Genomic DNA, 14845 nt, shown 5'->3' on the forward strand with positions numbered 1-14845 from the left:
GTTCAGTTGTTATGAATGCCAAATTTGAAATAAATTGAATTTTACTTATTACTCTTATGAAAATAAAATTAATTGGCGTTAAATGAATTTTTAGATCATATAATTTTTTATGTAATTATTTTACTTAGAAACCAATATCTAAAACAATTTATCCTCCAAAAGTAATTATTTTACGTATATAATAAATAAAAATTTTGATTTTCTTCAAGTAACTTTTTGCTTAAAAAAGTGAATACAACATTGTAAAAGTTACGTGGTAATGTATTTTAATTTTTAATAATTGTGGCAAAACAAAATACTGATTATTCATTTCATGTTATAAAAACTGTCTCGTGTACGTCACCTGATACTAATTTTCTAAACAAACAAACGTTAAAGATGTTTTAAATTAGGAAAAGGTGTGGATAAGGGAACATGACGTTATTATTGGAAAACGATAGATAATCGTTGATTGAAACATATGAGTAAATATTATCAGTGACTACGCATGTAATTATCAATCTGTCAAAATTATGGCCACACCAAACTAATCTAATTAAATATCAAGATTTAAAAAATAGAAATTTTACTATTAAAATACGTTGGAGACTGAAATCAAAGTACAAATGAAAAATATACTTAGTTTTAAAATAAAGTTGTCTTAAGCATCGAGCAATTGGATTCTTAATAAATAGGTTGACGAGGATTAATAAGAGAGTTATATAAAATGAATTGAGGGAGAAGAGAGAAGAGAGAAGAAAAGAGGATGAATACAGAAAGAAGGGAGGTAGGGATTCAGCTCACATCTTAACACTCTTTGGGCAACAAGAGTATTGAAATAATATTTGATTTTTTAAATTCAATATAAGCTGAAGATAGAATTGAGAATGAACTTATATTTGAAAAACGAAGATAGAATTGTCAAACTCACATCTGCTCATTGATTCGTCTGAACAACCCTTAAGTGAATATCTTATGAAGTTCAATGCATTAGGTTTAAGGTGTCACACATACTACATTATGTCAATCTAAGGGTAATGAGCATAATCGAGCAACATGGAGTGCTATATGCTTAAATTTTAGTGTATATGATTAATTTTGAAGCTAATGTCTCTTGAGGACATCAAAATTGAGAGATAGAAGAGGAGTGGAAGGTAAATACATCAAAAAGAATGAAGTTAAGACATCGAGGACAAGATTTAGAAAAGGATCATCCTTATGGAATCGAAACAGGAAGTTAAAATAAAGCCAACGCAGGAATGAAAAATAAAAAATGGTTGAGAACTCAAAAGGCAAAAATGCATCAAGAAAGGCATTATTAGTTAGACATAATAGACACAATATCAAAAAGGAAAGTGAGGCATATTAACTATTACAAAACCTAAGCTTAGTAGACATAACAAAGAGAAGGAACACAATTTTTAAACAATTATTACAAATTATATATTTTTTTATTTTATTTTGGTTTAACTATAAATTAAAGTTTAATCCACTTTTTACTTGTTCATTTCATTGATGCCATAAAATTTGGAATCATTTATGTTAGATTTATTCCTCTTGAATAACAATGATACATGTGTCCTTCACCCATAAGGTTACAATTATTCATACATAAGCGAAAAGTATAACATAAGACAAAACTTAGAAGAAGTTTAAAAGATTAAGCCATAGACGAATTATTAATAAAAACAACACTGTCAAGACCAAAAGATAAAAGAGCTTTACTAGAAAAAATAATAACTTGATGATAAATTAGAATTACCACTGTAATCACTCAAACAAAACAAAGCTAATATCTTAATTCAAAGTTACGGTACCAAAAACACTAAGACAACAAAGAATTAAAATTAAATTATCATTATAAAAAAGAATTAACAACTGACATCATATTTAAATTTAGAATTTTTGAAAACTATATATCAACTAGAAATAAGATCAATTTAAAAAATATATATATATATATATATATATATATAAAATTTTATAAGCTGATTTTGTAGAGTTGAATTAGACTTAAAATTCATGTATAATTAATTGGCAATTCGATGTTTTATTTTATTTTACTTTGTTTTTTAGTTTAACAACGTAATTTAACAATGGAAATTCAAATTAGTGACAAAATTTACCGACTAAAATTGAAATTGTAACGAAATTATGAAATTACATAATGATAGGTTACATAAAAGATTACAGATTATTTCAGCATATGAATGTGTATTATAAATAAGATTTAATCTCCTCATGTATTGTTAATTAAAATAGAATGTGGCTGAAAATAGAATGGTAAAAGAGGAGGGACTCGGCCAAACAATGCATGGGCCTTAGTTGACCTTGGATGATTTACCTGCTTTTATTTTCTGCACCCCTAAATATCTTTGCCCACTCGCTCCAACGTTTGAAATGATGATTTTGCGTTCTGGAAAATCGACTTCCGGATTATATATTCCATAAGCTTTCCAGAACAAACATTCCGAAATTTCTGAATTAACATATTCTGAACGAAATTTCCTGAACATGATTTTGGAACAAAATTTCTGAAATGTCTAAAATGTGTTTTGGAATAAATTTTCCGGAAAGAAATTTTTGAAAAGAACTTTCTAGAACTCGTAAACTGTCTTCCAAAATTATATTTCCAGAATATCTATATATGAAATGTATTTTGGAAAAAGTTTCTCAAAACACATGAAATATGTTCTGGAAAAAATATTAAATGAGTTTTTTTCTACGTTTTCTATCTTCTTCTCATGCAGTGCTCTCCTTCTCTTCTTCCTTTGCAGCAGCTGCTGAAAAACTGTAGTGGTAGAAATTATAATAATGATGGTTTGGTGTGTTGTGTGCAATGGTGAAGGGTGTTTAAGTCTTTTCCTAATATTAAGCAATAGTCTTACCTCATATTTCTTACTTCTTTACACTCCTTTTAGGCTTAGTAGGCCTAAACACAACCTAAGCTAAAAATGTATGTTTTACACCTATTTTTACAAAGAAAAATAAAGAACATATCCTATTTTCATGAGCCTAAAAAACACAAAATAAATAAATTAATAAGTTATTTTTGTGAGCAATTCGTCCTTTTTTTGAAGCGAAGTTATTACTTGTTATTCGTTGTATATCCTCACTTTGTGATTATAAATTTATATAATAAAATTTGTTTGTAGAAAGTTGGCTGTGACTTAACATTAAAGAATACTTAGGTATTTATTTTAAAGTTGAGATTATCATGACATGTTTGTATCATTTAGTTTATTAGGATAATCCTTCTCAGATTGAAGAATTGGATATAACTTAGGTTTTGAATAAACTAATATGAAACAAGTTACTCTTCTTGTAACGTTTGAAAATGATTATCCTTTTACGATATAGTCTTATTTCATACAAGTATGTTTACTATATACTACAATGTTATGTTCCTTAAAAACTTTTTAAGTAACTTTACCGATCAACATAATTATATAATAATAGTTACATTTACTTCATTTATTGCCAAAGGATCACTAGAATCATATGTCATCCATTCATTATGCATTAGATCAAAAGACAAAACATAATTCATTTGAACATGTATGTAAAAGTCTCCATTCATAATAAATCTAACAAAATCAAATTTTAAGTGTCAAAAGAGCAAAATTGAACAAATTTTTAATGTTTTGAAACATGTAATCTAGAGGTAAAAAAATGTATTGTATGTAATACATATTTTTATCTTCTAAACTACGCCTTGCCTTTCAGAACTTAAAAAATTTGTTCTAAAATACACTTTCCAAAATGATGTACAAACAATATATTCTAAAAAGATTGTTTTGAAAAAAGTGTATGGATTAATAATTTCAAAACATTAATATATTGTTCCAAAATTTGCTTTTCAAAAGTAAAAAATAACCTTCCAAAAACATCAATCCAGAAAGCAAATTTTTTTTTCAATAAATACCTTCCAAAATTTGTTTTTCAGAAACCTCTATTCCATACTCGATGATCAAGAAAACATTGGTGCAACCATTACAACAAAACAAAACTTAAATCGTATTCATTCATACCTACATATGGCTACCCAACTTCAAATCACAACCACCAACATCCATGCTCACCGGAATGGTTGTACTTCGAACCACGACAGAGAAAACCAGCAGCATAAAAAAACTCTCATGAAAGGAGTATCAGCTTTATAGGTATTTTAAAAGTTATTGGGGAGCAGTTTGCAACTATGGGGTACAGGATGCAAAAGACTTGTGTGTTCACTCGTATTGTTAAATAATAACAGAAAATGTATTACACTACCACTGAAAAATAAATCAACGTGGCCAAAAGATCACGTGGTCTGCAGTAAAATGCCTTTAAGTAACTCTCGCGAATTAATAAAAAAAAACAAGTAGATTTACAAAGACGTGACACAATTGCCAAATGATGGAGATGGCAAATACTTCACGTTATATATATTATATATATTCCTGTAACTCATTTACATGAAATCATACTCTTTAATTCCCAGTCAATACCACACGATTTATGGCCATGATGGGCATCCCTTGAACAATTGGTAGCACCACTGGACTACAGACGGGTATGCCTTGTATGGGGCCATCGTAAAGTTTCAACAAGAAAAGGAAAATGCATCAACAAAAATGATATGGAATGGATGACCTCAATCAAGCATCCTTCCAACAGGTGAAATGCATAGAAAACACTTTACAAAAGTACAAGGTGTGCATGCCCAAAAGGGGCTTCCGATTATTTCCTTTTCATCGAGAAGGCCATCTTGTTATGAGAGAAATGCAGTTTATTGTGTAGGAACTCACCATTCCCTGTGCAAAGTTCACAGTATCATAAATAGGTGATTAGTTACCCACCATTACCAAAGGTGACTAGTTCTTTCTCTCTAGTAACTTGCCAGAGGACATTATCCAATTCTCAAGGAAAATGAGAGGGTGGATCCAATTGTATATTTGTATATAACTCTCAACTAAAGTGATGTATTCGCAAGGCCATTCTCAATCCTGCTCTCATTCCGATGTTGGTTGGCATCTTCACTTGAGACCAATCCTGTTAGGTTCTCACCAACATCATTCTTGCAAAGAGGGCATAATGAATTTATCTTCAACCATTTATCCACACAATCTTTGTGGAAAAGATGAGAACAAGGCAATTCTCTCAACTCATCGTTATTTTCATACTTTGCCAGACAGATGCAGCATACCTGTCGAAAACCACAAAAGAATAATAGGAGTTTCAATCATAAGCAGCTGACAAACAAAACAATCTCTATATACAAGGTCGTTTTAGGCTCAAACACTTTACATTATTATAAATTCAGTAGCAACAATGAAATAATAGTCTAATAAAAACTTTAAGGTGCTACCGCAACTAAATAAGCACTACCATACCAAGAAGCCTACTAGCCTAAATCTGTTTGTCCATAGCCCAGATAAAAAGTTTGATTAGATACAAGTGCTATCATAGCAAATCTAACATAACTGAACAGCGTAACCTGACAATTTAAGGATGATATTTAGTTTGTAAATTAAATCCTTGCCCAAGAGATGTTTAAACTATATTACTCTCCCCTCTACTTTTTAAAATGATATTATTCTCCCTTATAGTGTGTTTGGATGGGAAACATTTAGAGGACAATTCATTTTTATAGAAAAGTTGAAATGTTTTATGACAAATATATTGCTTGGATGGGGGAATTTAAGAAAAATTGAATTTCAAATAATTTGAGATTAATTTTTTACTCATTAGAAAATTTCAAATTCCGCCTAAAAAGTCAAATTATGAAATTCTTCATACTTTTTCTTGTCTTAAACCAATGTCTTTTGTCTTCATATTCTCTCTTCAGCCCAACCTTGGTCGGGACAACATCGAGGCAGCTTCGATTGGGACATTTCAGCTCATAATTTTTCAACTAATGAACGCAGAGGTTTCTTTCATATTAAAGTCAATTGTGGATTGTGGTTATTTCTTGGTTGCCACCACAGGTTTTTTTCCACCTACATGGACCAAAGCTGTTTCTCCTCATATTTCGCAAGTCAAGGTTTTGTTTGTCAACATTAGTGGTGCTTTTCAACTAATATCGAACAATTTTTCTGTTGACATCAATTGGGATTATTTCCAGTTGATGTTGGTTCAGGGTAGCTTGTGGACCAATGTCGTTCAGAATGTAAGAATTATTTTTCAACCAATGTTAATCTAGGTCTTCTTGACCAACAATGGCAGAATTATTTTCCTACCGAAGCCAACAAGGATGTTGTTTTCTTTTGTCAACTGCAATGAGACTATTTTCCAACCGATGTAAGTCAAATTTTTTAGTCGACGTTGATAGGAGTTGTTTTCCAATTGACATTATTGGACTAATTTATCTGTCAAGGTAGACCTTTCTCTGTTGACTTTTGTCAGTATTTTATCGACATTGGTCAATGGAGTTATTTTTAGTTGAGGGTTATTTTTGGGTCAATGTTTGAAGAAATTGTTAGTAGATCAATGTCACCAGTTTAATTGATGGTAATTGAAAACTTTCCAAACAAGAAAATTAAAATTCAACAAATTTGAATTGTTTTATCCACACAAAATATTTGAAAACTTAAAAACAATTTAAAATGAAAGCAATTCAAATTCAACATATTTGAATTGTTTGGAAATTGTAAAATTTTCTATCAAAACACAAGGTTATATTTAAAAATATATTACTCTGCCCTCTATTTTGAATAATTACAATCCCCGTCAACGCAAAGAGATTGTGTGCTAAGCCACTATTTCAATATGACAAAATCTCTTAAGGGCAATATTTCCTGTAACTCAGTAACATCAACAGTTATTTTGAACCACTAGCAATAGAAAGGATTTTGGGTTAAGATGAAAAGCCAATAATTGGGATAATCAAGATTTTATTACCATCTTCTATAGAGATATATACAGCCCTATCTAAAGTCTCCTGCAATGCCGTAGAATCTGCTGGCAGTGGTTGCGCTGTTAAGAACTTAGAATTCAGTTACTTTACTGTTAACTGTAACAGCATTAGTTACCCCCAGATCAAGCCTTTTGGATGAGGATTTTGGGTTAAGCTGGAAAGCCAATAATTGGGGTAATCAAGATTTTATTACTGTCTTCTACAGAGTTATATACAAACCTATCTAAAGTCTCTCGTAAAGCCATAGTATCTGTTGGGAGTTGTTGCACTGTTAAGAATATATGATTAAGTTACTTTACAGTTAACTGTAACAGCATCTGTTGCCCCCAAATCAAGCCTATTGGATGAAATTACGATTTTGGGTTAAGCTGCAAAGCCAACAATTGGGGTAATCAAGATTTCATTACCATCTTCTACAGTGATATATAAAGCCCTATCTAAAGTCTCTTGTAAATCCGTAGCATCTGTCGTCAGTTGTAGCACTGTTAAGAACTTAGGATTCGTTACTTTACTGTAACAAGCCTTTTGGATGAAATTAGGATTTCGGGTTAAGCTGCAAAGCCAATAATTGGGGGTCATCAAGATTTTATTACCATCTTCTACAGAGATATATACAGCTCTATCTAAATTCTCTTGTAAAGCCAGAGCATCTGTCGTCAGTTGTTGCACTAGTTGCCCCCAGATCAAGCCTGTCAACTCATATATATCATTGTACCTCCCAGATTTCACATTTTTTTGGTGAGAAACATTACAACTTAAAATGAAAAACTCTTCTCTCCCATTCTCTATGCCCAACAGTTCTCTCTTTTGTGCTTTTACATCATTTTCTCAGCATGCTTGAATTTTAAAATATATGTCGAAATGGAAGAATGACTCCTCTCATCTCTGGATTTGCTTCCACAGGAGTTGTAGACTACATACACTTGGGGAAACTTTGGGAAGAAATTAAAAAGTTCTTCCACACTCAAACTTTAACCATGGTTTGAGTTAAGATGAAAACTTAGAAATACAAAGGGAGAAGTATATGCGCCTATCTATTGAGTATCAAAGTTCCTAAAGATTCACTTGTCTCAGCTGGTTGTCCAGTTTCTGTTCGAGAGTCTCTCAGAGTCGTTCTTGATGGCCTTTGAATGGATTCAAGTACTGCCACCACAATGAAGAATGAGTGATCCTTGCACAACTGATGAGGCTTAGGATCTATGCCTCACTAATGTAGTTCGATTGGAAAGGAACATGTCAGCCACTACCTCATCACACTTGTATTCTTCTCAAGGCCAACAATACTCAAATTTCTACAATTTAAGATGATCAGGCCAAGGAAACCAAACTGGTAGAAATAAAGGAGGCCACGATGGAGGTCACAGAAGTTCTAATCAATGTCAACTGTCGGAAAGCTTTCATATGTGCATCCACCCTTAGCCCACTTTAATTGTGGCTTCTTCGGTTTTCTTTCATTGCAACTTCCATCACTTCATTTTGCTGAGGTACCACGTTTAGTTCCTCTTACCCTAGAGATACAGCCTATGTAGCACTTCTTTCTAAGATTTGTATAATCCCCACCATACAAGTCAATTTTGTGAACTTGAATTAGGTCTTAAAATCTGAATTTTAAAATGGTATCAAAATCTATCTTAGATCTATTGTTGGGCCACCCACATTCTCAGGTGTTAGGAGCTGCTTTGAAAAGCTACATTAATTGAAGTCTATTTGGTCTATTTCATTGCAAATTCCAGCACCTTCATTTTGCTAGGTCTGAGGCAGTGTCCAGTCTCACATGGCTCAGAAACATAGTCGAGCAATGCATATGAGGAATTGTCAATCCTCACCATATAAATAGTTTTAGAACATTGAATCAAGCCCAAAGTCTAAGACCAACTGTGCAATAAGCTAGATCATGATGTTCATCATCCTTCTTCAGATTATGTTGTCCTTCCACCTTAATGTTGGCTAAATGATTTCAATCTCCAAAGCTGCAAAAATGCAGATCATCCTATTCTCAAGACTTACTCAGGAACATGGCGTTCCATTGTAGAATACATTCTGGATTCAATCTTAACAGATTGAACTCGGACTATAGTAGTTCCATCTTTCAGTTATTTAATGTCATAATATTGTCATACTACATGCTCACGCCAAGAACATGGAAATAGAAATACAGTTTGTTCATGAAAAGGTCCTTGATGCAGAGCAAATTTATGAGAGCTCATCAAGTCACTCTAAGACCTAGATTTCAACTTCCAAGAGACAAGTGGTTTCTTCCAACTCAACCTATCTTTGCAGGGGGGATGATGGATATGTACAGTCCTCTCATGTAGATTTGTTGGCACTTGTTGATCTGTTAGGATTCAGTTATAGATACTATTAAAGGTAACAATTATTTACTTCTGTGCAGAGCCATCAGCTTATACATGTATCATTGCACCTACCTCACAGATCAAGCAATCTTAGAAAGAAATAATACATTTCTATGGTGCATACATAGTACATCACAGCTTTATACATATATCGGTATACCTCTTGGGTACTCCACTATCCTAAAATCGCAGTGCATACATTTCTATGGAGCAATAGTACATAACAGCTTTATACCTCTCAGATCTCCACTCCACTATCCTTAAATCACAGTGCTGTCGTGCATGATTTACACGTATGATAATCTTTCCTTCATCCAGCATCTCATCATTTCCCCCTTCCTTCCCACTCTTCCATCACTATTACATGGAAATGCATGTTTTACAAACATGGTCTAGATTGTACCAATTGTCAGAAAGTTGAAACCCTCAAATCACTCTCCCCTTTTCTCATACCCTGTCATACAATGCACACTACACCCCCTTTTTCATTCTCCTGTTTCCCTCCTTTTCCCAACTACCAGAATTGGAGGTTTCATTTCCCCTTCTTAACTCCCCTAATTCAGTTTGAGGTCCCTAACTACTTCAAAACACTAACAGAAACCATCTGGGGCATATTCTTCTTAACCTCTATTCACCTAAAACACACATTAGCGAGGGTTTACAAACAAGCACCTCTTCTCAGAAATTCAATTATATTAAGATGGAGTAAAGTATAATCACACAAACACACACACACACACATATATATATAAATCAGATGGTACTTACTGCATCTTCTCCAGATATTACTCGCTCTTTTTCAGTTCCTGCAGCCACAACTCCACCTTCAGTTGAGTTGCCTTCTCCATTTCTTTTATTTTTCTTCATCTTGAACTTGTAAGTTGGCAAAGCATTAATAGATTCAGAAGTTGCCCCTCTGTTTTGAGACATGTCCTCTCTAACCCCGAGGATGGAAATTATACATGGCAGACAACAGCAGATTGTTGAACAGAGAATGAAGGGCATAGCATAACCAATACAGCTAAATGCAAGAAACACTATACATAACCTGCCAAGTGAAATGGAACAGATATAATTTTATGACTCTGAAAAACAAAAAGATTAATGCAAGAGTGAATTAAAGGCTATACCTGTACAAGTTAGGAGCTTCATCAGCAGACGAATGTCCCCCAAAGATCCATACATTTCCAACAACAAACCATACAGCAAAAAAGCAATCTAAAGATATTTTGAAGTATTCCACTAGAGTCTTCATTCTGTGTTGCAAGAATAACAAGGACTTAGCAGCTTCATAAGCTATTACAAGTTCAAATACTTGCAAGTTATAACCATGAAATAAAACATTGAAATTATAAATCTAACGAATAAATAGTGAAATTAGAGCAAGTCGAGGAACATGGCAACTAGCATGGGATAGGCCAAAGAATACTTAAATATTAGATATAGATATTTCCTTCATATTAGTTTTCAGGAAATAAAAAACACTTTAACTTCTTCCATAACTATTATGGGTAAAATCAATCTCAATAATTCTTTAAGCCAGTAATCAGTATCACGCTTTCATCACAAATTAAAAATAAAAACACCTACACTCTTTGTTATATGCTTCAAGAACACCTTTATACAAGCGAATATGTCAGCATTATGAGTCTAACATACAAACTTTGTTCAACATATGAATGCACATTAACTTCATATAATTCTAAAGACTAAAGCAGCAATTTTCGATACAATTGTATTCAGCATGAAAGGAAAAAGGTGACATTCTAACATTGTATAAACAAGGTGAGAATCATAATTAATTAACTACCTTCTATTCATCAACACAGAGGCTTGATTGCTTCTGGAGGATGCAACAGCCTGACCATCTTCTCCACCACTAGGTCTGGAACTGAAAAGGAGTGTCCCTGAAGGATCATTAATCCGAGGAGATGTTTGCCTTGATTGAGATGAATCTTGCTCTCTCGCATGGTTATGATGATAATACCGCCAATAAAGCAGAGGGAGGGTAGCAACACATCCGGAAGCATAACCAATGATCCATTGAAACAATGGAGTATGAGGATGTTCATGCCTTGACAAAGATAAAACAACGATAGATGCAACAATCTGGCTCACTAAGAGGACCAGCTCAATCGATATCCACAACCCCGAATGCACCGGACTCCTATTCCTACGCGTATCCCCGCGTCTCATGAACGAGGAATTCCGACTATTAGACCCATTTGATAAACTAGTGACTGAAACTGAAGGCTGAGATAGAGGCGACCTTGCACCGGTAACTCTTTCTTCGTGTAGCGTAACATGTGTGCCATTAAAATTGCTATCATGATGTGTCGCAGTTGAAGTAGAAGCATCGGAACTCCCACCTATTTCTATCACATGCTGACTGCCATTTAAGCTTCCAGGCCGCTCCATCAACTACGGCAGACAGTCGCCCGGACCTTCAAGACATCGTTCTGGTCAGATAACAATAACATCTAACTAATCTAACTCCACCACCACAGAAACACACACACATATATACACTACCTTCAAAAACAATTTGACTGAAAACAAATTCTCCTCCTTGCAACGCCAAAATCAGGATGCTCTAGAGTCTGCCACTTCCATTGGTAATCTGCGAAGAATCAAAGCGAAGCGAAGCTTACTTCCAAAACCATACATAATTATCATCCTTTACTAAATATGTTAAAAAAAATTAACCTAAATTAAAAACAAAATGTTAAAAATACAACGCATACAGTCGCTTTGCTTGTAAAGCGAGAAAGGAACATCAGCTAACCTAATTCCCGCGATCACGCATAAAAAACCATCGATTGAAAGCTGCAAAACAAGGAAATAACAATAGCAATCATTTCACAGCGATGAAATTGGAAACCTAAACAGTTCAAGAAAGAAAAGAAAAACAAAAATCGAATACGTGTTATCGTCAACGAAACAACAGTTCGGGATTCGGCCGAATTCTAGAGAAGAGTTGAAAGAAAATCGGAATGAAATGGAGGCGCCGAGTGAGAGAGTGAAAAAGGAAAGCGTGCGAGGAAAGTGCTTTATGCGGATGAACCGATAAAACGACGATTAGAAGGAGCGAAACGGTAGCGTTGACTGGAAGAGTCGCGGCGCAAAGTAAAGCGCGAGAAAAACGACAGAGCGGAATGAGAAGGGGAAACGCATCGGAGAGAGAAGAGATTAAAGGGAAACGGCGCCGTATGGAGTTTGGGGATGATGACCGAGGGGAGGAGGAACAAAGGAGGGAGGTCACAATCAGATAAACGCTGTCATGCACATTTCCGTTGCTTCCTTGCGGTGTTACCTCGCAGTATCTTTTCTTTTTTTTTTTCCTTTTTCCCTCTTCGAAAATGATGACAAGGGAAAAGGTATAAAACGAAGAAGCAGGAAGTAACTTTCGTTGTTGTTTTATTTATAAGAATAAATTAAAAGTTTAGTTCGGTATTTTTAGAACTAAGTAAATTCATTTGTGCGTATTTTCCTTGTTAATTTTTTAATAGATGTTGAATAGTGTTAAAAATATTGATCTTTTGATTTATTTATTATTTAGAAATTACTATATAAGGGATGACATATGATGTATAAGTAATAGAAATAGAAGTGACTTAATGTATTAAAGTTATTTCTATAAATATTTGGGTATTCATTATAATTATATACAAATATTCTTAATGCAATATATAAGATATACACTATAAAAATATTATTAAATAAAAACGATAAAAAATTTAACTAATCATTATATCTAAGTTAAATATCATTTTATAAACTAAAATTTATTAATATCTAATATAGTTTTTATACTTATTAAAAGAAATTATTAGTAAAAAAATTATAATTAGTTTGTAACGTTCGTTATCAAGGTTCCAATTACTTACTATTCTGAATTAATATTTATTTTAAATCAATAATAATAAATAATTAAAATTTAACTTATATTATAGATTAATTTAGGCTTTAATATACAAATTAGTTATAATTTTTTTATTAATAATAGAATTATTGTAAATATCTTTATAAAATATAATAATTATTTATTTACAGTCACTAAATTTTATTAGTATTTGATGCTTTTGGTTTGTAATATTATGGAATAGATATGTCAAGTGTTTGATAATTTAACCACAACATTTGAAATTCAGAAAATAAATGCATTAGTGAAAAGAAATTAAAGAATTAAATGTTTAAAAAGTAGAATATGTCATAAATATTAAGCGTGATCTTTAAAGAAACGAGTGATTCTTTTATTGGCACATTTAATATTATTAAATACATTAATTAACCTCTTTAATTTTAATGAGTTGTTAATTAATTAAATCTTGATAAGAGTGTTTAATTACTTTAATTGATATAAAAGAAAATTGTAGTACATACTTATATTCGCAGTCCATCAATTAATAAAATATTCATCATATTCGATTACATTGAACATAATTAAAATTATTTTGGCTAAGAGTTAATATGATTATACATTGTTATATATTTGTCTAGAATTTTGAACTCAAATTCATTGGTGCAGTTAGGATTTGATATATTGTGAAATTTAATGTTTGACTAATTCTTAATGTTTTGGTGTTTATTTTTCTTATATGCTAAAATAAGAGAATTTAAGAGTTTTTAAAATAATTTCAATGATTTGATTTTTTTTAAAGAGTACTTCTTTTTGGGTTATATATATATAACATCCCAAAAATACAGTTTAAAACTATATAATAGAATAATCATATTTAATAATATTACAGCTCAGTCTTACATTAAAAGAGAACGTACGCTTCTGGCCGAACGGCCTTACAGAAAGAACTACAAACTTAAATTGTACAAGATAAGCAATTCTAACCGAACAGTTTACAAAAACCAACACCGGACGGTCATACAAAACAAAGGAAAAAGGTGATCGAACGACCACCTCACTATCAAACTAAACTACTGACCGAACGGTTCTACTGTTCGGTTTTAACTTCAACCTCTACTAAGTTTTCTTCTTCCAGTGTCTCTTCCAGCAGCTCGTCTCCTTCTGCTCACATCCACATGGATGATCATTGCAACAGAAGGACAACCGAACGTACAAAACAGACAAGACAGGAAACATAGGGTAAGCTTATGTAATTTAATTCATGTATAAACATATATTTTACACAATCAACCAAACAAGATAATTCATCATTCGTTCATGCAAAGCCTAATACTAGACTGACTGTCTGGACTGTATGAAATCTGCGTAGCTACGACGTTCGTGCACTCGGGTGATGTAGTAACTGGGATACCCTCAACAGCTGCCACCCGAGGTTAGTCCTATCTGTCCAAATTAACCATAAGGACTAGGACCTCCTGTCGTTCCCACACATGACTTATCCTCCTCTACGTGAGGACGAGTAATCACGGAATATCAGGATGAACCGCCAGCTTAGCATGCCCACATTCATACTTTACCAATTCCAATATACATTCATGAGTCATTCCTCCCCGGAACGCTCGTCCATAATCCAAAAAAATTCATCCATATCATATTCTCTTCATCTTTCATTATTAATCATCTCAATTTCACCTTCATACAAAGATTATTAAGGACACCAAATACCGAACGTTCAATCCTAACTCAGAATGA

At 32.9% G+C, this 14845-nt stretch overlaps 1 protein-coding gene across 2 annotated transcripts; it reads right to left on the reverse strand.

The window, feature by feature from the left end:
* Positions 1–4347: 4347 nt before the first annotated feature.
* Positions 4348–12601, reverse strand: LOC108319292 (E3 ubiquitin-protein ligase At1g63170). Of its 2 annotated transcripts, none has more exons than XM_017550369.2 (7): positions 12155–12601; positions 12017–12057; positions 11764–11851; positions 11042–11675; positions 10362–10487; positions 10000–10279; positions 4348–5167 (listed from the first exon to the last, which is right to left on the reverse strand). In XM_017550369.2, the coding sequence occupies exons 4-7, from the start codon at positions 11647–11649 to the stop codon at positions 4934–4936; spliced, it is 1248 nt and encodes a 415-aa protein (XP_017405858.1). In that variant the 5' UTR covers positions 11650–11675; positions 11764–11851; positions 12017–12057; positions 12155–12601; the 3' UTR covers positions 4348–4933. The 2 variants fall into 2 exon arrangements, with proteins under 2 accessions (XP_017405858.1, XP_017405860.1); XM_017550371.2 differs by having other exon boundaries at positions 11976–12057.
* Between the last annotated feature and the right edge of the window lie 2244 nt (positions 12602–14845).

The sequence above is a fragment of the Vigna angularis genome, chromosome 7, assembly GCF_016808095.1.
Source record: "Vigna angularis cultivar LongXiaoDou No.4 chromosome 7, ASM1680809v1, whole genome shotgun sequence".
Lineage (NCBI taxonomy): Eukaryota > Viridiplantae > Streptophyta > Magnoliopsida > Fabales > Fabaceae > Vigna > Vigna angularis.

Excerpts from the sequence above, each read along its gene's own strand:
- LOC108319292 (XM_017550369.2), bottom strand. The coding sequence starts at position 11,649 with ATGGAGCGGCCTGGAAGCTTAAATGGCAGTCAGCATGTGATAGAAATA. Across the intron at positions 10,488-11,041 it reads TCTGTGTTGATGAATAGAAG|AATGAAGACTCTAGTGGAAT; the intron begins GTAGTTAATTAA and ends CTTGCAACACAG. Across the intron at positions 5,168-9,999 it reads TAATATCTGGAGAAGATGCA|GTATGCTGCATCTGTCTGGC; the intron begins GTAAGTACCATC and ends GGTTTTCGACAG.